General features: G+C 36.6%; 1 protein-coding gene across 4 annotated transcripts in view; it reads left to right on the forward strand.

The window, feature by feature from the left end:
- The window catches only part of EXOC6 (exocyst complex component 6), a gene marked incomplete at both ends in the record, with an annotated part of 202,380 nt that overhangs the window by 109,148 nt on the left and 67,195 nt on the right, over positions 1 to 26,037 (forward strand). For all 4 annotated transcript variants that reach the window (XM_079701106.1, XM_079701107.1, XM_079701108.1 and 1 more), the window contains one exon: positions 18,375 to 18,554. In XM_079701106.1, the coding sequence (XP_079557232.1) occupies positions 18,375 to 18,554 (180 nt within the window). The remainder of the gene's footprint in view (positions 1 to 18,374; positions 18,555 to 26,037) is intronic.

A 26,037-nucleotide genomic window follows, 5' to 3' on the forward strand; every position in this document is an offset into this window, starting at 1 on the left:
ATTAGAACCATATTCAGATATGTCAGGACTATTGGAATTATCAGACCAGGAATTTTTTTTTTAAAAAACCAAGATTAGTATGCTAAGTACTTTAATGGATAAAGCAGGCAGCATGCAGGAACAGATGGGTAATGTAAGCAGAGAGATGGAGAATTTAAGAAAGAATCAAAAAGAAATGCTAGCGATCACAAACACTGCAACAGAGATGAATAATGCCTTTGATGGACCTATCAGTAGATTGGGCATGGCTGAAAAAAGACTCTCTGAGCTTGGGGATCTGTCAATAGAAACTTCCAAAACAGAAAAGCAAAGAAAAAAACACTGAATAAGAATATCCAAGAACTGTGGGATGACTACAAAAGGTGTAGCATACATGCAATGGGAATATTAGAAGGAGAAAAAAGAGAGAAAGGAACAGAAGCAATATTTGATCCAATAATGACAGAGATTTCTCCCAAATTTATGTCACACAACAAACCATGGATTCAAAAAGCTTAGGGAACACCAAGCAGGATAAATACCGAAATAATTACACCTTAGGCATATCATGTTCAAAATTGCCCAAAATTAAAGATAAAAAATCCTTCAAGAATCTAGAGGAAAAAGCTTACCTAGACTAACAAAGATAAGAATTACATCTTCTCTTCATAAACCATGTAAGCAAGAAGAGAATGGAGGAGAATATTTGAAGTGTTGAGAGAAAAACACCAACATAAAATTTTATATACTATGAAATTATCCTTCAAAAGTGAAGGAAAAATGCTTGCTCAGACAAACAAAAATTGAGGAAATTTGTTGCCAGTAGACCTGCCTTGCAAGAAATGTTAAAATAACTTCTTTAGAGGTAAAGAAAATGATACAGGTTAGAAACTTGGATCTATATAAAGAAAGGAAGAGCATCAGAGAAAGTACAAGTGAAGGTAAAATCTTTAATTGATCTAACAGAAAACAGTTTGTTCAAAAGATTAATAGCAACGTGTTCAATTATGTATGCATATATATATATATATAGTTGTGTGTATATATGTGTACTTATGTATGTTTACATGAATGACAGCAATGACACAGGGTAGGAAGGGAGGAATTAGGATTATTTTGTAATTATAAGGTACTCACACTACCTATGAAATGGTGTAGTGTTAGTGTTATTTGAAAGTGGAATTGAAATAATTGTGAATGTATATTGGAAACTCTAGGGCAACCACTAAAAAAAAGCTAAAAAAAAAAAGTACAACCAATATGCTAGGAAAGAAGAGAAAATGGAATCATACAATGCTCAATTAATACACGAAAGACAGAAAAAGAGGAACACAGAAGTAGAAACAAAGAACAAGCGCAACAGATAGAAAACAGTAACAAATATGGTAGATATTAATCCAGCCATCAATAGTCACTTTAAACATCTCCTGTCTAAAAACACCAACTGAAAGACAGAGATTGTCAGAGTGGATCAATAAAATAAGACCCAATTATATGTTGTTTATAAAACCCACTTTAAATACAAAGACATACATAGATTAAAAATAAGTGGATGGAGAGACTTCTCTGGTGGTCCAGTGGCTAAGACTCCATGCTCCCAATGCAGGGGCCCTGGGTTCGATCCCTGGTCAGGGAACTAGATCCCACATGCCGCAACTAAAGATCCTTCATGCAGCAACGAAGATCCCGTGTGCCGCAACTAAGACCTGGTGCAGCCAAATAAATAAATAAATAATTTAGAAAATTATTCAAAAAAAATTAGTGGATAGAGGAAGATATACCATGTTAACACTAATCAAAAAGTGGGAGTGGCTATATTAATTTCAAACAGCAAACTTCAGAGCAAAGAAAGTTATTATCAGGGATAAAGTGGGCCATTACATAATGACAAAGGGGTCAATTCTCCAAGATGACATAACAATTCTTAATGTGCATGTGCCTGACGATGGTCAAAATATGTGAAGCCAAAACTGATAGAATTTCAAGGAGAAATGGATGGATCCACTGTTACAGTTAGAGACTTCAACACGACTCTTACCAGAAATGGTCAGATCCAGCAGACAGAAGATTGGTAAGAACATAGTTGAACTCAACAGCACCATCAATCAACTGTATATAATCAACATTTATAGACTACTTATCTAGCAACAGCAGAACATGCATTCTTCTCAAGCTCACATGCAATCTTCACCAAGATAAACCACATTTTGAGGCATGAAACACACCTTAACACATTTTAAAGAATAGAAATCATACAGTGTCTGCTGTAAGACCACAATGGAGTTAAACAAGATATCAGTAACAGAACGATAACTGGAAAATCCCAAATACTTGGAGATTAAACAACATACTTCTAAACATGTGGGTCAAGAAAGAAAAGCATAAAAAGGAATATTATGAACAACTCTGTGCTCACAAATTTGACAAACTAGATGAAATGAACAAACTCCTTGAAAGATAACAATCTGCCAAAACTCACACAAGAAGAAATAGACAACCTGAATAGGCCTGTATCAATTAAAGAAATTGAATCAATAATTAATAACCTCCTGAAACAAAGCACCAGGCCCAGATGGGTTTACTGATGAATTCTACCAAACATTTAAGGAAGAAATTACACCAATTATCTACAATATCTTTCGTAAAGAAGCAGAGAGAATACTTCTCAATTCATTCTCTGAGGCCAGCATTACCCTAACACCAAAACCAAACAAAGACATTATAAGAAAAGAAAACTACAGACCAATATCTGACATGAACATAGATGCAAAAATCCTTAGCAAAATATTATCAGATTGAATCTAACAATTTATAAAAGGAATTCTACATCATGACCAAGTGGGATTTATCCTACTATGTGAAGCTTGTTCATCATTCAAAAATCAGTTAATATAATCCATCACATCAGCAAGCTAAAGAAGAAAAATCACATGGTTATATCAATAAATACAGAAAAAGCATTTGATAAAATTCAACCCCCATTCTTGATAAAAACTATCAGTAAACTTGTAATAGAGGAGAACTTCCTCAACTTGATAAAGAATATCTACAAAAAACCTACAGTTAGCATCATACTTAATGGTGAGAAACTTGAAGCTTTCCCACTAATGTTAGGAACTAGGCAAGGATGTTCCCTTACACCACTCCTTTTCAACATCATACAGGAAGTTCTAGCTAATGCAGTAAGAAAAAGAAAAGATATACCGATTGGGAAGGGAGAAGTAAAACCATTTTTCTTTGCAAATGATATGACTGTTTATGCAGAAACTCTGAAATAATTTTTTTAAAAAACCTTCTGAAACTAATTAGCAACTATAACAAAGTTTCAAGGCACAGGTTAAAGTATGAAAGTTAATAGCTTTCCTGTTAGTGCATTAAGTGGCTCAAGCTGCCATAAAAAACAAACAAACAAACAAAGAGCCATAGACTATGTGGCTTAAACAAGAAAAAATTATTTTCTCACAGTTCTAGAGGCTGGAAGTCAGAGATTAAGGTACCAGCATGGTAGGTACTGGCTTACAGATGGCCACCTTATCACTGTGTCCTCATATGGTAGACAGCAAAAGATCTCTGATGCCTCCTCCTTTTCTTATAAGGGCACTAATCCCATCATGAGGGCCCTGTTCCTCATGACCTCCTCTAAACCTAATTATCCAAAGTCCCCATCTCCAAATACCATCACAGTGGGGGTTAGGGCTTCAACATTTGAATTTTGGAGGCACATAATTCAGTCCTGATCCCCAAAATTCATGTCCTTGCATCCAAAATACACTCATTTCATCCCAAGAGCCCCCAAAGTCTTAACTTGTTCCAGCGTTAACTCTAAGTTCTTACGTCCAGAATCTTACCTAAATATCATTTAAATCATATATGGGTGAAACTCCAGATATGATTCATTCTAAGGCAAAATTCCTCTCCAGTTGCGAACTTGTGAAACCAGACAAGTCATGTGCTTCTTAGTTATAACTATGGGACAGGCATAGGATAGAAGTTCCATTCCAATAGGGAGAAAGAGAAAAGAAGGAAAGGGGTGACAGGTCCCAAGCAAGTCCAAAACTTAGTATGGTGAATTTCATTAGATCATAAGGCTCAAGACTAATCCTCTTTGGTTTAATATTCTGCTTTCTAGCCTTGCTGAGGTGGGGGTTGTGCCTCTGCAGCTCTGCCTGGAGGGGGCCCATCCACAAGGCTCTGGGTGGCTGCCTTCTGACCTGTTGAATCTGAGGCAGTGGCCCCCCTTTTTGAACCAAGGAGGCAGCTCTGATGATCTCTGAATTACCTTAGGGGTTATTATTCAGTCGTCTTGAAGAATAGCACATAGTTGTTGCTATTAGCTGTGTGGTCCTGTCCTGTAACATCTAAGAAGTCCAATAGCCTCCCTTCATTTTCAAATTGGCAGTTTCTGCTCATGTAGTCCCATAATTTCTTATTTATGTATGTATGTATTTATTTATTTATTTATTTTTGGCTGTGTTGGGTCTTCGCTGCTGTGCATGGACTTCTCATTGCGGTGGCTTCTCTTGTTGTGGAGCACGGGCTCTAGGCGCGCAGGCTCCAGTAATTGTGGCACGCGGGCTCAGTAGTTGTGCCTCGCAGGCTCTAGAGCGCAGGCTCAGTAGTTGTGGCGCATGGGTTTAGTTGCTTCGCAGCATGTGGGGTCTTTCCAGACCAGAGATCGAACCCCTGTCTCCTGCATTGGCAGGCGGATTCTTAACCACTGCACCACCAGGGAAGTCCCCCATAATCTCTTTACCAACTGATAGTTTAGCTTTACCCTTGGGGTTCTCTTGCTAACCTGCTTTCTCAATTTTTGCAATATGGACATGTTGAGAATTTTCCACATCTTTAAGTTCTGATTCCTTTTTGCTTAACAATTTTTTATTCATTTCTCTCTTTTCTCGTTTTACTATAAGCAGTCAGTATGAACCAAGCTGCTCCTTCAATACTTTGCTTAGAAATCTCCTCAGCTAAATATCCAATTTCATTGCTCACAAGTCTGTCTTCCATGAAACACTAAAACATGAACATAATTTAGACACTCTGTATGATACTGTAATGGTAGATATATGTCTTGATACATTTGTCCAAACCCATAGAGTATACAGCACCAAGAGTGAACCTTAATTTAAACGATGGCCTTTGAATAATAATGATATTTCAATGTAGGTTCATTTATGGTAACAAATGTACCTCACTGGGGGGCATTTGACAAGTGGCAGTGTGGGGTCATGAGGTATATGGGAAATCACTGTACCTTTCTCTCAATTTTGCTATGCACCTAAAACTGCTCTAAAAAATAAATTACATTTAAATTGAAAAAAGTGAACTCACCCATGTAATTATGAAATCAAGAAATAAAACATTAGATAAGTAGTATTGTAGAAGCCTTCCTCATCCCTCTTCCCAGTCATTATCTCTGCCTTTCAGTACTGACTCTTAATAGTACTGATTAGTTTTGTCTGTTTGGGGCACTATTTATATGGAATCATATATAGTGCATCTTTTTGTGTATCTCACTTCTTTCACTCAATATGGTATTTTGGAATGTTTCATTTGTGTTGCTGCATGTAGCTGTAGTTTATTTTCAATTCAGTGTAGTATTCCATTATAAAATTTACTACAATTTACTACAACTACTACAACTCAGAGACTTGTTTTTGCTTTCTTCTTGATTATTGACTGCAAATGTGACCTCTGAATAACTGAGGTGTTATTGTATGAATAAAATAAAATTATTATTTAATTTTTAGTGGTAAAGATATAAATTCATAAACTGATATAATCATACTTTTAAAACTAGTAAGGCGTTAGGAAGTTTAAAAATTTCTCATTTAAGTTATAACTGTTACATTATTTTACATATAAAGTTGATTTATTTCTGCTTTGCTATAACACTTGCAATATTATTTCTTGACTGATTAATTACATTTCAATTTCTGATTACTCATGTGCTTTGTACATAGTCTTGTGTTATTGGTGGAGTGTTCCTTTGTACAACTTCGTGTTTTATTTATGTAACTTGGTTGTCATTTTTAAAAGGTATGTGACATTTATTTCTTTTGTCACTCATTACCACCAGCTTCTCCTTATCTTCCCCCCATTAGAGAGGGCTGCATAAAGCAGTTTCATGCTTGCAGCTGATTTAATACATTTGAATGACATAAAGTCCTAAAAGATAGATCAGAAAAAAGAAAAAAGCCAAAGCTTAAATATTTATTGAATAATTAGTTTAATTTTACAGAAAAGTGAAAAATGGGGATGCTACTTCACCAAAAATATAAAAGCTAACAGGAAAAAAAAAAGCATTTTTCAGCTCTGTAAGCCAAAGAGGAAGATCACAAAATTTATGGACCCCATTGATACATGAATGTGCTCAGCTTTCTGTTTTTCTGTAATTTATCATCAGTAGTCAGTTGCTTATAGCAAGTGCCTCTTACAAAGGTGTGGAAAGCAGAAACAGAATAGGGAAGGAAATGGTTGAGGCTACTTTAAAAAACTTTATATCAGATGATATGCAAACCTGATCACAAACAACCTAGATTACCTAAGAAGTGGCAGATGCTACTCCAAAGCCCCTAGACATTCTTAAAAACTTTTGAGATACAGAAGTCCCTGAAAACTGGAAAGGTAAATATGTAGCACTTGTCTTTTTAAAAGAAAAAGGAGGTAATTTGGTAATTTGAGAATTAGAAAATGATTCAATTTATAATGATTTATAACAGTCCCAGATAATCCAGAAGCTGGATTTTGAATTAGTCTAGACTCTGATTCTAGTTCAAAACACATATTGCCCTTTTTGGCCTATTGTTAGAAGTGGAGTAGCTTAGCAAGTGGCTCTGTGGTAGGCTTAGATTTTTCTAGGACCTACTGTGGTAAGGAGCAAGAAATGAAATACTTTGTCCTGGGACTTCCCTGGTGGCACAGTGGTTAAGAATCTGCCTGCCAATGCAGGGGACATGGGTTCGATCCCTGCTCCGGGGAGATCCCACATGCCGCGGAGCAACTAAGCCCGTGCACCACAACTAAGCCTGTGCTCTAGAGCCTGCGAGCCACAACTACTGAGGCCATATGCCACAACTACAGAGTCCACATGCCGCAACTACTGAAGCCCGCATGCCTAGAGCCCGTGCTCCGCATCAAGAGAAGCCACCGCAATGAGAAGCCCACTCATCACGACAGAGTAGCCCCCGCTCGCCACAGCTAGAGAAAGCCCATGCACAGCAATGAAGACCCAACGCAGCCCCCCCAAAAAAAGAAATCCTTTGTCCTATCTAAAGTGAGGCTTTGATTGTGTCCAAAGGACATTTTAAAAAATATAATTTATTTATTTAGTTAGTTTCGGCTTCAGGAGTTTTGCATTGGCAGGCGGATTCTTAACTACTGCGCCACCAGGGAAGTCCCCCAGAGGACATTTTTCTGGGACAAATCAATAATTGCTTGGAACTTTTCATCTAAACTGATAGTTTTGGACTGGGAGGATATATTAAATCATATTTATAGAGCAAAAATATATTTCTGTTGTACTGTGCTAGTTGCTGAGGAAGGGTTGTGGAATGGTTCTTAACCACTAGGATTTTTTAATCTAAAAGGACAGATAACTACAAAGAAACAACCACAGTGTATAACAAATAGAAAAATGTGGTCCTGTAGACATGTTTGATTTGGTTTTATAGCATTTGGAATCTCACCTTTAGATAGATTTATGCTCCATAGTTATCCTACCTGCCACAGTCACCTTGCCAGTCATACTCATTTATGTTTCCCTGCCTGGACCCTGAAGGCATTTGGGTATTGCATCAACTTGGAGCATGGATAAGTTTGCAATCAGCAGAGATGAGGAAAGGGAAGAACTGGTATAAACCCGTTCTTAGAAGCTAGACAGCTCAAGATCAGAAAGTTCAGAGATCCTGAACCTAAAATGCAATGACCCAGCAGAAGGGATATAAAATCATATTTATTTATTTTGTGTTAATAAGTATGCATATTTTGTTTAAAAATCATGTTTGGTTTACATGTGTTTTGAATGTTTCTTCTGGGGGAAAATATAATTCTTTCTCGACAGTTGGTATCAGGTTCCTTAAATTCTGTCTTCAGCTTCTTTTTCTCTCATCTGAGCCGTAGCTTTCTGTGTGCTACTTTAGCTTTTATTATCTTTTTTTTAAAATATTTATTTATTTGGCTGCATCGGGTCTTAATTGTGGTACTCGGGATCTTTAGTCTTCGTTACAGCATGCGGGATCTTTATAGCGGCATGCAGGATCTAATTCCCTGACCAGGGATCAAGCTCGGGCCCCCTGCATAGGGAGCACAGAGTCTTAGCCACTGGACCACCAGGGAAGTCCCAGCTTTTATTATCTAACTCTAGTTATCTTAAGAAGAGTTTTGGATTTGCCCCATGGAAATTGTTTAGGTGTAATTAACTGTAACTCCTACAGTAATCTGTATCTCTAATGGAACAATTAGTATACTATTTGTGACCTGTTGACTTTAGAACTAAGAGATTATGCATCCCTGATTTATACTACATGTTGACTGTGTTCTTTTATGAAGAAATATCTTTTAGGGACTTCCCTGGCAGTCCAGTGGTTAAGACTCCACACTTCCACTGCAGGGGGCACGGGTTTGATCCCTGGCTGTGGAACTAAGATCCCTCATGCCCCGTGGCATGGCCAAAAAAAAAAAAATCAAAGAGTTTTCTGGAACTTTATGAAAACTTCAGTTCTTGTAATTAATATAAACTTTCTTTCACTTTTTACATTGGACCTCTTAGTTCATGTGGAGCAGATCTTGAGCTTTGTTTAATCCAGAGTGTTACTGGGCAAGAGGTAATATATGATTTGCATGTATATAAGGCAACCAAGCATATCCTAAAACCTACAACTTTTATTTTTGAATCACAGTAATATTGTATAATGAAAAAACCTAGTGATAAGTAGCCATTTCATTAAATTAAGTTGAAGCATAAGGAAGCAAATCACTTTTCTTTTTAAATTGATTTTAGGTGCCAAATATAAGATTAAAACAACTTCCCTTAATTGTCACACTGATATCTAAAATATGTAAATAAAAAAATCGTAATTTTTAAAATTGGCTCCTCTTTCTGCCTGTCTGATTTTTTTATGGTGGTACCACCATTTTTCTTGCTTCCTTTCCTGGAAAATCTGGAGCTATCTTAGATGTATTTCTTTTTAACTGCTCCTGTCATATCCCTTCCCACATCATAACTGATTACTAGGTTTCTATGATCAGTCTTATCTACTTTTTTCCCTCTGTCTATAGTATCACTAGTGACGTTGACTAACGAGTTGGATGCTATGTGCTACTAACATTTAGAAATTTCCAGATCAAGAGCATAGGTTATCAAAGCATCATTTCTTGAATTAAGAGCAGGAAGAAATTAGCTAGGGAGGACACCTTCATTTTGACAATTCCAACTTCATCTCTTGCTTAGATTTTTTTTTTTTTTTTTTTGTGGTACGCGGGCCTCTCACTGTTGTGGCCTCTCCCGCTGCGGAGCACAGGCTCCGGACGCGCAGGCTCAGCGGCCATGGCTCACGGGCCCAGCCGCTCCACGGCATGTGGGATCTTCCCGGACCGGGGCACGAACCCGTGTCTCCTGCATCGGCAGGCAGACTCTCAACCACTGCGCCACCAAGGAAGCCCTCTTGCTTAGATTTTTAAGGCTCAGAAAAATGTCATAGAAGTGTTCCCCTTGCTCCAAATGAGTAATATTAAATGTAACCTTTCTTTTTCTAGAATGTTCAATAAAATGTTTTAAGCCACTTGTATTAATCAAGGAAACTAAAAGAAAATTGACAAGAACTGATAGAAAACCCAACTTGAACTGTCTTAAACAGTAGAGGGAAATTATTAGCCAGTATGACTGGAAAGTCCAAGAATAGGGCAGATTCCATGTAAGGCAGAGCCAGCTACTCAGGAAATGTCACCAAGGACCCAGAGTCCTTCTATCTTTGAACTCCACTTTATGCAGTTTTGGCCTCATCTTCAGACTGTACATGGTGGGGCAGCAGCTATAGGCTTTCTCCTCTGGTAGTAAAATGGCTGCGAGGTCACAGTTCCAAACCTTATATCCTCATGCTCTATCATCTAAAAGAGTGTGTCCCTCTACTAGCTGCTAAGGAACTCCCTGTGGGTAAGAGGATGACCATGGTTAGTTGACTTAAACTCATCAGGATCCATCCTTGGCACTAGATCAGTCCTATCCAGACCAAATAGAGCTGTGAATGGGGGCAGAGTGATTTTTCCAAAATGCATCTGAGGACTTTTCTAAGAAGGGGGAATGGATGATAGACAGTAAATCATAGATATTTACTAAAATACTCAGTGATATTACTACTTATCTTTTATTCAGAACACACATGCTTATGGTCTGTGAAGTCTAGCATGGAGTTTGTGCATATGTCTGTTTAAAAAAGTTCTTAGGGTGATTCTGTTGCACACCTGTGGTTAAGAACCACTGATAGTATGGTATCACTTAATTCTTGTACATTGAAATAAAAAATAGTTCTCAAGTTATGCGTCATACATTTCTGTCTCCAGAGGGCACTGTTTCTTTAACAAGCAAAGGAGGAATTTAATTGCTTTGTTTATAAGCTGAATCTTTTAAAATTTAATTTAGGAGTTAGTTGATATGTTCTTGACTTTCTGGTCAGGTCATAAGGATTGAGAGTATTTCCGTTTCACCTGTAGTATAACTACCCAGGAAGTCCAAACTAATTTTCTTAACAGTCTCTAAATAACAATTAATGATCTCTTTTAGAAATATCTTACCAAATAATTCAGTGTATCCTTGTGTATAAATACAGGAAAAGTTACAATGAAATCTTTTTCTGTGTTTCTTTCCTTACTCCTATTTCTTTAAAAATAAAATGTAGTGAGTCAGGTCATGCACCTGTTTTGTAATGATTATATTTGTCTGGATTATAAAATAAGCAGAATCCTTAGTCCTTAGCAAAGTCCTTTCAGGTGTTAACTTTAAAACATGTTTCTGGACTTCCCTGGTGGCGCAGTGGTTAAGAGTCCGCCTGCCAATACAGAGGACACAGGTTTGATCCCTGGTCTGGGAAGATCCCACATGCAGCTAACTCCATGCGCCACAACTACTGAGCCTGCACACCACAACTACTGAAGCCCATGCTCTTTAGGGCCCGCATGCCACAACTACTGAAGCCTGCGAGGCTAGAGCCCGTACTATGCAACAAGAGAAGCCACTGCAGTGAGAAGCCTGTGCACTGCAACTAGAGTAGCCCCTGCTCGCCACAACTAGAGAAAGCCTACACAGAGCAACAAAGACCCAATGCAGCCAAAAAAAAAAAAAAAAAAGAAAAGAAAAGAAACACGTTTCTGCCTAGAACTGCTGTTCGAAATTTTTCTTTCACACAGCACAGCCACTGACTGCCTTAGATTTCTTTGTTATTATAGCCTGTTGAAAGTATTAATAAGCTTCTAAAAATAAAAAATACCCCTCTCCCAAACTTCATTTAAATTTATCTTAATCTGGATAGTTTATGGGAAAAGTGGAACCTGTTCTTGATGTCACCTCAGAAAAGTAGATCAATCAGCAAATTTCTAAATAGTAAGAACAAAACGTAATAAATAAATTTTGAGTTTTTTCCGTTTATTTTTGCTTAGTTCTTTTTTTTAGAAAATTAGTGGGTTTTGAATCACTTTATCCAGAAAGCATATAATGACTTTATTTGACTATAATGTGAATGGTTTCATCATCATCACTTTTATAATTTTTCTTCCTTCAGATAAATACAACATTTGTTTTCTTTCATGACTTCAAATTTTCTAGATTTTTGGACCCTCTCTCCATCTCAAATTTTGGTTAATATTTTAATTGTTCCATATTGCTTTTTTTAAAATCTAGGAAAATGCGAAATAACATCTTCTTTATTTTAATGAAATTCTGTAGAGTAAAAAGGGAAATTAAGTATACCATTGATTTTAAAGGTAGATTTAAATTAGGCTTTTAAAAGAATGGCCATTTAACAAAAAAGTCTAAAATTTCACCAAGTTGTTTAGCTCTTTGAGTTTGGAGGAAAGGGGTCCCTTGATACTGGTTTTTAAAATTTTGTTAGGTATCTTGTTCCCTTTTTGCCTATGTTAGAGGCATCCCAGAAAAGCAAGAGAAATCATATGTAGCAGTCTGAGTGCAGCAGATAGGGAATGTAGTAGAAGATGGGAGCAGTGAGACTCCAAATTTTCTTTGCCTGGTGATAGAAGGGAAGTGGGTTGAGCATTACGGGATGCTTATACAGTTCTGAGCTTTAAGCCTCCCTTATCCAGCTGTCTTCTAGAATTGCAGAGATTCAGTAAAGGTAGTGAGACATGAAACAGAGGGGGCTGATGATGAACACTGGGGCAAAATGCAAAGTGGTAATAATAAACACTTTTATATTGCTTTGAGAAATTGACATATAAGTGGTATCATTAGTGTGTGTAATGGTTTAGTTCTGTAGGCCATAAGCATTTGCCATCTTGGGTACCTGCCCCTAATGCTGTTCAGGAGGCTAAAGAGAGATATATATTATCTCTAATTGCTGCACATTAAATATGACCCCCTTTCCATCTCACCACTGTTTCATGTTTTAAAAAATTATTCTGTGAATGTTTAATACCCAATTTTTTTCTCCCTTACATGCAAATAACTATAGTTAACTTAAGCTAATTGGACAATATGAAAGGCTTGAGATTATACTAATTGTCTCAATACGGTTCACTTAAGAAACATTTATTGAGCATTACTAAGTACCCAACACTAGTAGGTGCAAGGAAACTAACTTTTTTTGAGCACCTACTAGGTACCAAGTACTGTTTGGTATTTTACATTAATGGTAGAAACTTGTGTAATGCTCAGAACAGCTCTCTGAGTGATGATGATGCTCTTTTCATAGATGAAAAACTAGGATTTACAAAAGTTAAGTAATTTGCTCAAGATATAAAGATAAGTGAAATAGTGGCCGTCAAACCTCTTCTTATTTTCTCAAACCCCTGGCCCGTATTTTTTATAGATAATTTTTCCATTATTCATTATTAGCAAGATGGTGATTTCTTTTCATGGCTATAAATTTCTTGACACTTCTGTCCTTAAGAAGTGGGGATCTATGTCCCCTCCCCTGGAATCTGGGCAGGCTTGTGACTGCTTTAACCAATAGATGACAGGGAAAACAATGTTGTTTCCACCTTAATCCATGGAACACACATGCTTGGAGGCCTGAGCTGCCATGTAAGAAGTCCAGGTACCCTGTAGCCACCATGCTGTGGGGAAGCCAAGCCATATGGAGAGTCTGCCTATCCAGACATGTGAGCGAGGAAACCTCCAGGTGATTCTAATCCCCTGCTGTTGAGTCTCATTCTCAGCCTTCAAGTCATCCCAGTTGAGGTCCTGGATAGAGTGGAACAAAGTCATCCTTACTGTTCCTTGTCTGCATTCCTAACCCATGGAATCTGTGAGCAGAATAAAATGCCTGTTATGTTAAGTCACTAAGATTTGGGGGGTGGTTTGTTACTCAACAATAGTAACTGGAACAGCAAGTGACATAAGCCTTTCCAGCCCACATGATCTCTCCTTTTTCACTACACTTTTACTACACATGTAGTCATTACTAATTTGTTAATATTTATTCATTCTGTGATTATTTTATTTGTGGTACTTTTCTATCCCAACTAGGTTATAAACTTCTTTGAGGCAGGAGTGATTAAAAAAATTTTTTTAACAAGTACTCATCAACTGTCTGCTCTGTTGCAAGCACTGTTCTAGGTGCTGAGGATTAATCAGTGAACAGAAACAGATGCAAACTTTCTGCCTTAATGGAGCTTACATTTTAGTGGGTGTTTTGTACCTACATTACCTAAGAGTACCAAATTTATAGTGGCCGATACAGTGTTATTGATAAACTCTAATGTTAAACTCCTCAATCTTAAGATTTTTCTGAGTAGAGTTGCATTGCATTAGAAATTTTAACAGAGCTTAAGTTGCTGTAGTTAATTTTATTTTGAGTCAGAACTTATTTAGCTACTGTCATATTTAATAATTATTAAAATTTCAGTTAATAACATTACTTTATCTTAAATTCCTGCTTATTTAAAACAATGTTTGTTTTCCTTTATAGTTGAGGAGAGACAGTGTTGAAAGTTTTTGTTATCTGTGTCAAATTTGTGTTAGACCTCTGAGTAGGGAGAACAGAAAAATCTTTCTTGGAATTCCTGTTTCAATCCTACTGTGTAGGCAAGCATGCAAATGGAAAGATGTCTACCAGTAGTTAGTTTTCTTCAACCCAACGTGAGTAGTAAGTGGTTAGACATTGTGAAAATTAGAGAGGGAGCCAAAAAAAGCATTGAAATGTGAAAATGGTACGTTTTGATTGTCCATGTTTACCTTCTCTTACACTGTTCTTTTTTTGAAAATTTCTTAAGGCACACAAACCAAAATACCAAAGTAAGAGTTCCTGATTATATTTTTAAAAGTTACAACTCAAATGACATCCCTTCTACAAAGCTTTTTATCAAATAAGTAGTAATTATTTCCTCCTTTGTTTACTCAGCATGCTTTGTTTTAAACCTCTAATATAGCACTAATCATGTTTTGTAATATTGTATCTCTTCCTGGATTGTGAGATCCTTGAGGGTGGGAGATATCTGTGTCTTCGTACTGCTATTATTCATAGACATGATATAAATGATATATTAGGTTAAGTTGTATTCAAATATATTATGGGACTGATAATGGTGAGTGATACTTAGGTCTCTTCTTAGTCAAGATATGAATCTAAATAAATATTTGTTGTTGTTGTTGTTTTTCTTTTTGGCCGTGATGTGTGGCTTGCGGGATCTTAGTTTCCCGACCAGGGGTTGAACCTGCGCCCTCGGCAGTGAAAGCTCAGAGTCCCAACCACTCGACTGCCAGGGAATTCCCAATAAGTATTAGTTTTGCCAGAAATATCACATTGCCACCACCACTGCCCCCAACCACCATCAAATTAAATCTAGCTCTCAGTTCTACTAGCCAGAGTGGCAAGTTGTCCACCCTCCTTAAGGTGATAAAAGGAATTCCAGGGCCTTTTACAGTCTAAAAAAAACTGAGAGAAAGGCAAAGATTGTTCTAGTTTTAACTTTCAAAATGCTTTTTGTCCAAGTCTGTGTGATCCTTTAAAAGAGAAGCATAGGCGTGAAGATCTTTTGCCTTGGTTCCAAAAGACACAATGCATAATCTTCAGTCCCCCAACATCCCTCATGCTGTTCTGTCAGAGTGCCGCTGTCTGAGTGAGAACCCACAACTCTCATTTCTTCTTCTAGCTTCTTTTTTTTTTTTTTTTTTTGCGGTACGTGGGCCTCTCACTGTTGTGGCCTCTCCCGTTGCAGAGCACAGGCTCCGGACGCACAGGCTCCGGATGCACAGGCTCAGCGGCCATGGCTCACGGGCCCAGCCGCTCCACGGCATGTGGGATCTTCCCGCACCAGGGCATGAACCCGAGTCCCCTGCATTGGCAGGCAGACTCTCAACCACTGCGCCACCAGGGAAGCCCTCTTCTAGCTTCTTAAGTTGGAAGTTTAGGTTATTGATGTGAGATCTTTCTTCATTTATAATATAAGCATGTATAGCTATAAATTTCTCTCTAAGCACCTCTTTCATTGTATCCTGTACGTTTTGATAGTGTGCTTTTATTTTTGTTTATCGCAAAGTTTTTTGTTTTTTGTTTGTTTGTTTTCTTGGCCTCACCATGCGGCATGTGGAACTTCCCTGACCACATCGAATCTGCGCCCACTGCAGTGGAAGTGCTGAGTCTTAACCCCTGGACCACCAGGGAAGTCCCTCAAAGTAGTTTTTGATTTTGATCATGATTTCTTCTTTGACCCATTAGTTATTTATAGGAGTCTCTTGTTTAACTTCCATATATTTGTGAATTTTCCATCGCCTTCTGTTATTAATTTCTAATTCCATTCCGTTGTGGTCAGAGAGCATACTTTGTATGATTTCAGTACTTTAAAGGTTTGTTTTATGACCTAACGTATGCTCTGTTCTGGATAGTGTCCTATGTTCACTTGAGAATAATGCATGGTCTGCTAATGTTGAGTTGAATGTTCAGTAGATGTCTGTTAGGTCTAGTGGTTCATATTGTTGATCTAATCTTCTTTGTCTTCTGCCTACTCAGATTTGCTGTTGAACCCCTGTAATGATTTTTTCATTTCATTTATTGTATTTTTCAACTGCAGAATTTTTATTAGGTTCTTCTTTTTTAAAAGTAATTTCTGTCTCTTAATTTATAGTCAATTTTGTGAGGTATTGTTCTCATATTTTCCTTTAGTTCTTTGGTTATTTTAAATAGCTGATTTAAAACCTTTGTCTTATAGACCAGTGTCTCATAGTTTCTTGTTTCTTTGTGTAACTTGTAAATTTTGTTGAAAACTGGACATTTAAAATAATAATGTAACATGGATGGACCTAGAGATTGTCATACTAAGTGAAGTAAGTCAGACAGAGAAAGACAAATATCATATGATTTCGCTTATATGTGGAATCTAAAAAAAGGGTACAAATGAACTTATTTGCAAAACAGAAGTAGAGTCACAGATGTAGAAAACAAACATATGATTACCAGGGGATAAGGGGGGGCAGGGATAAATTGGGAGATTGGGATTGAGATATACACATTACTAATAGTAAAAATAGATAACTAATAAGAACCTACTGTATAGCACAGGAAACTCTACTTAATACTCTGTAATGGCCTATATGGGAAAAGAATCTTAAAAAAGAGTGAATATATGTATATGTATAAGTGATTCACTTTGCTGTACACCTGAAACTAACACAACGTTGTAAATCAACTATACTCCAATAATATTTTTTAAATAAATAAATTAATTAAATAATGTAATGTGGCAATTCTGGAAGTCAGATTCTCTTCTCTCCTCAAGGTTTGTTGTTTCTTGTTGGTGGTTGGTTGGTTGTTTCATGACTTCTCTGAATTAATTCTGTGAAGTCTGTATTTTTTGTTGTGTGTGGCCACTTAAGTCTCTGCTTGGTTAGCTTAGTGGCCAGCTAATGATTGGACATAGATTTCCTTAAAAACCTGGAACCAGTCAGTCTCCCAGTCTTTGCTAAGGGACTCTGTGTGTGTATTGGGGCATGCCTTCAGCAATCAGGCATTTGACAACTCTGCATTAGTCTTCACTTCCTGCTTGCACAGAGCTTCGGGGTCAGCTGTAAATGAGAGCTTAGAGCTTTCTCAGGTCTTTCCTGAGCAGGTGAACAGCCCTACGCATGTACATAGTCTTCTAGGTTCCCAGGAATATGTCAGAGCTTTTCAAAGCCATCTGTGGACATCTCATTCCCCAGTTTTTCCTTTTAAGCTTTTTGGTTAGCTTATTGTATACCCTAGCTATTATCTACCACCTGAGATATCTGTGATGTTAAACAATTGCCTATAATTGTTTTTAACAAATGCTCCCAAGAAAAAGGCTTTCTGCTCTGGACAATCACCAGTTTAGGTCATATAAAGACATCTCTGCAAGTGATGTCTTCCAGGGAACCACCAGATAGGTCAAATAATGATAATTTTCTGGGAATGTGGCTTTGAAGGAGCTCCAGTCCATTCTGCCCCACTTTGTTCACTGACAGGCTGCTGGTTTGCACCACAGTTGTGGGATGTTGATTTTCAAGGATACTGTGGAGCTGGACCCGGGCAAGGAGAGTGGAAATGGGGCACATCAAAACATCACAAAGCTTATTTCCTTACCAAGATTCAGAAATTTTTCATGAATAATGCTGCTTGAATTGCTACAAGTTTTGAATTAATTTCCAGACTTCTAGAAAAATTGATTTTTGACAACTATTGCTAGTTTTCTTGATGCTTTTATGGATCAGAAAATGTTTGTATATCCTTACTCTGCTATTTTTGCATCACTCCCTTTGTTTCTTTTCTCCTCCTTGAGAAGTTACTGTTTTGTGGGCAGCGGTGGGGGTGGGGGGCTATTTGACTCAAAACACCAGTAAGTTTCATTTCTTCTGTGATAGTCCAACTTAATTTCCCTCAGTGAGTCAACGGATGGGAGTGGTCTTCTGCATTCTTGACAACTTCAGTTTTCCATTTCTTAGAGCTGTGAGAACAATTCAGAATTGATAACTAATAAGTTCTACTACCAGATAAAGACAAAAAAGGTAATAGTAAAAATGGAAAAAAAGTGATATCTACTCAAATAAATAGAGTACTTCCAGCCAAAAATCCAACAGTTTTCTTGGACTTTGAATAAATGTTTAAGATGTTAGACCAAAGAAAAATAAAAAACAAAATTTAGAATTTTAAGAAAACTTGTTTTATTAACTGCTTCTATAACTGTTTCTTACTTTTTATGTTGTCTCCTGTCAGGATGCCCGACATGCAGCAGAAGGAGAAATATATACCAAACTTAATCAGAAAATTGATGAATTTGTTCAGCTTGCTGATTATGACTGGACAATGTCTGAGCCAGATGGAAGAGCTAGTGGTTACTTAATGGATCTTATTAATTTTTTGAGAAGCATCTTTCAAGTGTTTACTCATTTGCCCGTAAGTATAAAAAATTTCAAAAAATTGTTATAATTTTGCTTTCTAAAGTATACTTTAGAATTCAATTTTAGTTGGAGGCTTACTTGTTTAAACCAACTTCCTAGCTTGAATATTTCTTCTCTGTTTTTATAAATCAATTTGTGATGAATCTTAGCCACTTTTTATTGAGTAAAAATTGGTATATAACATTTATATAAATTTCAGATGTATAACATTGTAAGTCAATATTTGTATACACTACAGTGACCACCACCATAAGTCTAGTTACCATCCCCTTCACCCACTTCCCCACTTCACCCTCCCCCCAACCCCTACCCCTCTGGTAACCCCCAGTCCATTCTCTGTATTTTTGAGTTTGTTGTTTGTCTTTGTTTTTATTTTGTTTGATTCCACATACAAATGCAATCATACAGTATTTGTCTTTCTCCATCTGACTTATTTCACTTAGCATAATACTCTCAAGTTCCATCCATGTTGTCACAAATGGCAAGATTTCTTTCTTTTTTATAGCTGTATAGCATTGTGTTGTATACATGTGCTACATTTTCTTTATCTATTCATCCATTGATGGACACTTAGGTTGTTCTCATATCTTGGCTATTGTTAATTATGCTTCAGTGATCATAGGGGTGCATATACTTTCAAATCTGTATCTTCCTGTTTCTCCAAATAAATATGCAGAACTAGAACAGCTGGATCATATGGAAGTTCTACTCTTAATTTTTTGAGGACTCTCCATACTGTTTTCCATAGTGGCTGCACCAGTTTACATTCTCACCAACAGCATATGAGGGTTCCCTTTTCTCCACATTTTCTCCAATACTTATTATTTCTGGTTGTTTTGATAATAGCCATTCTAACAAATGTGAGGTGATATCTCATTGAAGTTTTGATTTGCATTTTCCTGATGATTAGTGATGTTGAACATCTTTTCATGTGCCTGTTGGTCATCTGTATGTCATCTTTAGAAAAATATCTATTCAGATCTTCTGTCCAGTTTTTCAGCTGTTTGTTTTTTTGTTGTTGAGTTGTGTGAGTTCATTATATATCTTGGATATTAACCCCTTATTGGGTATATGATTTGCAAATATCTTGTCCCATTGCCTTTTCATTTTGTTGATGGTTTCCTTCACTGTGCAGAAGCTTTTTAGTTTCATGTGGCACATTTGTTTATTTTTGCTTTTGTTTCTCTTACCTTTGGAGTCAGATCTAAAAAAATATGGCTAAGACCAATGTCAAGGAGGTTACCTCCTATGTTTTCTTACAGAAATTTTATAGTTTCAAGTCTTTAATCCATTTTGAGTTAATTTTTGTGTATGGTACTAGTTTCATTTTTTTTGCATGTGGCTGCCCAGTTTTCCCAACACCATTTATTGAAAAGATTCTCCTTTCCCCACTGTATGTTCTTGGCCTCTTTGTTGTAAATTAGTTGTCCATGTATGTGTGGGTTTATTCCTGGACTCTCTATTATGTTCCACTGAACAGTGTGTCTGTTTTGTACCAATACTATGTTTTGATTACTGTGGCTTTGCAGTATAGTTTGAAATCAGGGATCATGATACCTCTTTAGTCAGTTGTTTGAAATTTTAATTTGTTTTACTTTTTAACCCAAATAACTACAACTCTCTTTCCACCAAACCCAAAACAGAACCCTGAAGTTGACAGCATAGGCTTAAATAGAAATAAACTCTAATAGGAGTAGTTTTTATGAAAGTCAGTATAATCAACGCCTTTTCCTATCAGAAAAGGCCAAGAAATTATTGGATATTTTTAGGCTAGAGATTAAAAGTAAAATAGGAGCATTGTTCTATACTAATATAAAGTCATAGTACATCTATATCTTGAATAATCTGTTGATGAAACATTAAAAAAAAAACGATGTAACAGGGACATTTGAGCGTGAATAGGCTGAAACACTGGATTCTTCAGAAGAGGGATGCAAAGGGAATTCCCTGGCGGTCTAGTGGCTAGGACTCCACGCTTTCACTGCTGAGGGCCCAGGTTCAGTCCCTGGTTGGGGAGCTAAGATCCCACAAGCTGCATGGTGTGACCAAAGGGAAAAAAAAAAAGGAAGGCAAAGATCAAAGAGATGATGGTAGGGTGCACATTCTCTCATTAGGTATATTTTAAAAAATAACAGAACTACTGTTAAAGTGTGAATGGAATAGTTTTATACAAATAAAATAGGGAGAAATTTTGACCTTTTTAATCTCATGCTAAGATGTAGCTAGACACAAAAAAGTTTAATATGGAGCCTACCCAACTGCTTCCAACCATCTCCCTTGTTTAAAATGAAAAAAAAAAAAATGTTATTCTCCTCACCCTTCACTCTTTCCCGATCAAAGGGCCACTTAGAATAGTTGAAGGAAGGTGTTGCTAAAAAATAAATTAAAGAATTTCTTAAAGAGATTTTAACAGTGCATTTGTGCCAAAGAACTTTTAGAAGCTTACCCAGGGATGATACTATATTCCTCACTGTTGTCCTTGAGTTGAAAAAGGGAACGTGTGTGTGTGTGTGTGTGTGTGTGTGTGTGTGTGTATAATTTTTATATCAATTAATTTCAAAAAAGTATGCATTAAATAATTGTTCAGTTAATTGGAATTCACCTTGTGAATGTAAATCTCCGTGCTTCCAGCCAAAACCAGTCCTCAAGAATAAACACATGCACATGTGTGCACACATACACAAGATACACACACATCATGTTTCTATTGTTGCAGTATCTGCTTCGCAGGTTGACATGAGATGATGGGTAGGGATTTTGTGCATAACTAGGGTAAGATTAAGAGAGGTTATATGTTAGAAATGTTTTGGGTTAATGCCTCACCTCAGGAGACTGACATCTAGAGGGAAATCCTGCTTTTTCATAGGACATACTCTGGTGACATTGAGAATGACAGACTCCTGTCACTCATCTGATCTATTATGATATTTTGTATAGTTTTAGGTGAATCTTTGTGTGCCATTTTGGATTTTTATGTCATCTAACATGGGTTTTTCTGCAAAGAAAACACACTTTTATACAATGTAGACCAACAATCAATATAGTATATGACCAAATAAGGAGAAAATTATAGTTTACAGCTAGGAAAAGAAAAAAATGGTACTAACAACAGTATATTCTTATTCAAGGGATGAACTAAAAGTATAATTCCCAAGCAAAAATATTAAATTATTGCCTATGGTAAATTTTAGCAAGATTGATAATTATATTATGGCTTAGTGTATTAATTCTCTGAAATCCGGAAATTGTATAAAATATCCAGTTAGTTTGTGTTCTTTCAAGCAAAGAACAGAGGCAATGTTATTAAATGTATTATTTTTCTAAGCAACATATGGCATTATATAAGCTACCATTTTTATTTAAATGTTTTAAGCTGAAAATAAATCCTTGTCTTCAGGTTACCTTTGTACCCAGATAGAAAGAGGGGCCAGTTTTGGACTCTTTCAAACTAAAAGAATCTTCAGAAGATATTTATTTATCACAGTCAGTCCCAAGTCGATCAGCTTATCCATGTATAGACATGAGGAATTACATGGGGGAGCTAGTTTTGGCTCCATGATTGTTGGTTTTGGCAGTGTTAATAAACAATGCCATGAGTTTGAGTCAATGGGAGCTATGAAACCAAGGGTCACTCTTTCAAATAGTACAAATAGTGCCAGTACTGCAAATAATTGGACAGAGAAGTAGGTTCTGTGGTATAAAGATGACTCTCTCGCCCCCGACCCTAAAAAGTACCTAAGACTTTTAGTTTAAAAGCTCCATTCTTAACTTCATTGCATATTTATTTTTTGTCAGTCCCTACCATTGTTGCAAAAGAATATTTTCTCCATTAAAGGTAGCCATGAAATGCAGTTGCTGACCACATTGCCTAGTAAAATTTTCATTGGTTCTAGAAAAGTTATAATCCACCTAATAGAATTGTGTTCTCTGCTCACAGGGTATGAGAATAATAGAAGTTACTGGATAATAATGGTTTTGATGGAGCCCAGAGAAAGAACTTTATTGTTTTCTCTTTTCTACTACACTGTGGTTGTGGTAGAAAGCTGCAGGATTTGGAAGATCACCAGTAATGTCTACTTTAAATACCTCCTATCTCTGGGGTTGGATGCATGAGAGTATTGGTATATTACTTCCCTGACCTGTTTCTCTTAAGAGTCAGCCCGTGCAAGCCTATGCAGAGGGCGGAAAAGTAAAGAGCTTCCTTGCTTCCATGTTAAATTATCTCCTCATCTGCATTTCCCTGTGCTCTAGCAGAGAAGCCAGGCTCTCTACTGGCCATAGGAATTAACAGCAAGCTAAAAGGCAGTATTTATAATAATGATGTTAAGCTGCCCTGCTAAATATATTATCTGCCTCAAGGGAACTTGCCGTTTTATGACTCAGAGCTAGACCCATTTATCTGTTATTGTTCTTAGGGACCAGGTGATGAAGGGAGGAGAGAACAGGGTGGTCTTTAGAGTTAGAAGGACTTATGTTTGAGCCTTAGATTTTTAATTTCTTGGCTCTAGAATCCTGGCAAGCTGCGTAACGTCTCTGAGCCCCTTTCCTTCTGCAAAATGGGCAGAATCCATTTTTCCCATAGGACTATCAGAGTATGAATTTAAATCGTGTGTGAAATAGTTGACTGGCAGGGTGCTTGACATAAAGTAGGTACTGTTAATAAATGTTAGTTTTATCTTTCCTTCTCCTTTCTTCCTCTGTTTTTTTTTTTTTTTTTTTTTTTTGCGGTACACGGGCCTCTCACTATTGTGGCCTCTCCCATTGCGGAGCACAGTCTCTGGACACGCAGGCTCAGAGGCCATGGCTCATGGGCCCAACCGCTCTGTGACATGTGGGATCTTCCTGGACCGGGGCACGAACCCGTGTCCCCTGCATCGGCAGGCGGACTCTCAACCACTGTGCCACCAGGGAAACCCTCCTCTGTTGTTTTAAGGCCCTTTATAGTATTACTTTTATTTTAATATCTTTTTGCTTTTTTTCCTTGTATTTATGCCTACATTTTTAGCTTGATATTATTTAGCTTTGAGTTCTATACTTTTGCATTATATAGATATTTTAAAAACTTCATTAATTGTGAAAGATACTGTAAAGCATGTTTATTTGAATAATTATTATAGCTTGACTGCAGTGCTTACAGTGGCTAATGGTCAGATGCTAGCTAATGCCAGTGAAGTATGATTAGTATATGGAATAAATATTATTTTATCCCCAAATCAGTACTCTTGGAATCAGCAATTTTTACTACTTTAAATGTGTAAGTGACCCTTCTTGTTTCTAATAATTTTTTTTCCCTGACAACTAGAACGTATTGCTAAGTATAGAAGAAAATAAAAATTACCCGCTGTTATCTTGTAAAAGGAAAACCACTGTTAACATTTTGGCATGTGTTCTACAAGTCATCTTTTTCTATGCATTTATGATACTTATTTTTAAGCCTAACTTGTAAGCTTTGTGTTTTTTTAAATAAGATTTTATATTAGCCAGAAAATTTAAAACCAGAAGAATTTTTTAAAGCATTCAACATTCATTCACCCCTTACAAGTCTATAAATAGAAGAAATTGTTGAGCAACTTGAAGTTATCTAGTAATTCTTCATGACTGCCAAATGGAACTCAGTAACCTTTCACTGTGAATACAGTACCACCTAAAGACCCAGCACTGATCTGCTGCTGAAAAGAACACTCAGCATTTCTTTCTTTCATAAATGCTAGTTATGTATTTGTTTCAGTAAAGATGTTTTATTGATTTACAACCACTAAGGGATATATGTAAATGATGAATCTGGTGCCACGGAATTTTTAATTTGCATTTTTATTTCCATAAGTAGTTTAAAAAATTATGCTTTCTGTGAGAAACAAATATATATATCCAGTAAATGAAGATGCATGATTTAGCCAGAAATGGATAGTGTCTAACTTTTAAAACCATTCTCTCCTTAAGAATTTTTTTCTGAAAATGCAGCACTATACTGAAAGTTCTGAGATTTGGGGTCTAGGCCTGATTCTTCCAATTAACCAGCATTATGGAAGTAGACAAATCATTCAGTCTCTGGATTAATTTGCTAATGTCTGTTTTATTTCATAGAACTGAAAATAAAGGTTGTTTGGTCTTAATATACTTTTATTTCAGTTAATTTGTGTACATGATAATAAATCAAGTAGCCCAGAAGAGTCTGGGATGGAAAATAACCTCCTCCTCCTGTCCCCCCCAAACCCCAGGCTACCATTTCACCATATGTTTTCATTTCTTCTGGTGGTTATCTTAAAAAGAGAATGTCTGTTAGTCCCTACTGTGAAAGATAAGGCACATATAGCAACCTCTTGCTTACCCCTTTTTCTTCCATTCATTGTTACATTTTGTTTTATTTCTTCTGTTTATCATTTCTTTATATAAAATGGTTATACTCCTATTTTTTGTTCCTTTTCTTTAGTCAGTATCTTAATTCTCTTCTATGTAAGGTAAAGGTGTTAGCCTCCCTACCCTTCACTCTATCAGTTCTTCATCTGCTGTTTTCTAACAGCTACAGAGACCTCTGTCTCTACTTTGTACCAGTTGCTCTCTAGAATTTCTGTGTAGCTGTTAACCTAGGACTTTCCTTCTCTGCTGTCCGGGGTTGGGAACTGTTTCCTGGATTCTGTGTGGTTTTTTTTGCTTCACTGGTTGGTTTTGCTAAACTGCCTCAGTAATTTCCTCCTATTTAAGTCCTTGCATATCATGAAATACCTTCTTCTGTCCTCATGTTTGATTGATAGTTTAGCTGGTTATAATAATTCTAGGTTGAATAGTTTTTCTCTGACAATTTTTATTGCATTCCTCCATTGTCTTCTGGCATCCAGGTTTCAGGATTTATTTTTTATTCCTTAATATTCTAAAATGTCACAGGATGTGTGGAGATGTAAGCTTTTATTTCATTCACTTAGCTCTTTACTCAATGATCCCTTTCTGTCAAAGCAGAAATTCAGCTTAGGAAAATTCTCTTTTATTATTTTTTAGATAATTTTCTTCCCCCTACTTTTCTGTTCTCTCTTTCTTGGACTCTCATTAACTAGATTGGTCTTCTATATCTATTATCCTTTCCTTCATTTCCTATCTCTTTATCTTTTTTTGTTCCCTGTTTTGGGAGAATTTCTAAATTTTATTTTCAGTACTTCTAGAGAATATTTTATTAGTTGTATTTTTTAATTTTTAAGGAATCACTTCTGTTTTAAAAGTGTTCCTCTTTCCTAGAATACTGTTCTCTCTCTTTTTTTTAATGGATATATCTTTCAAATCTCCCTGAGGTATTAGAGTGTTTTTTAAAGAAGGTATTTTCTGTTTCTTGAATTATCTCTGTTACTCTCGAATAGGCTTTTTGTTTCTTTGTTTTTCTCATTCTCTTTTAACAAAGAGGACCTGGAACGCTGATATAGGTTTACTCTGCTACTGTATAAATACCCTATTTTTTTATAGATTATTTTTCCCCTTAGTAGGAATCTGAC

Source organism: Hyperoodon ampullatus, assembly GCF_949752795.1.
Source record: "Hyperoodon ampullatus genome assembly, chromosome: 1".
NCBI lineage: Eukaryota > Metazoa > Chordata > Mammalia > Artiodactyla > Ziphiidae > Hyperoodon > Hyperoodon ampullatus.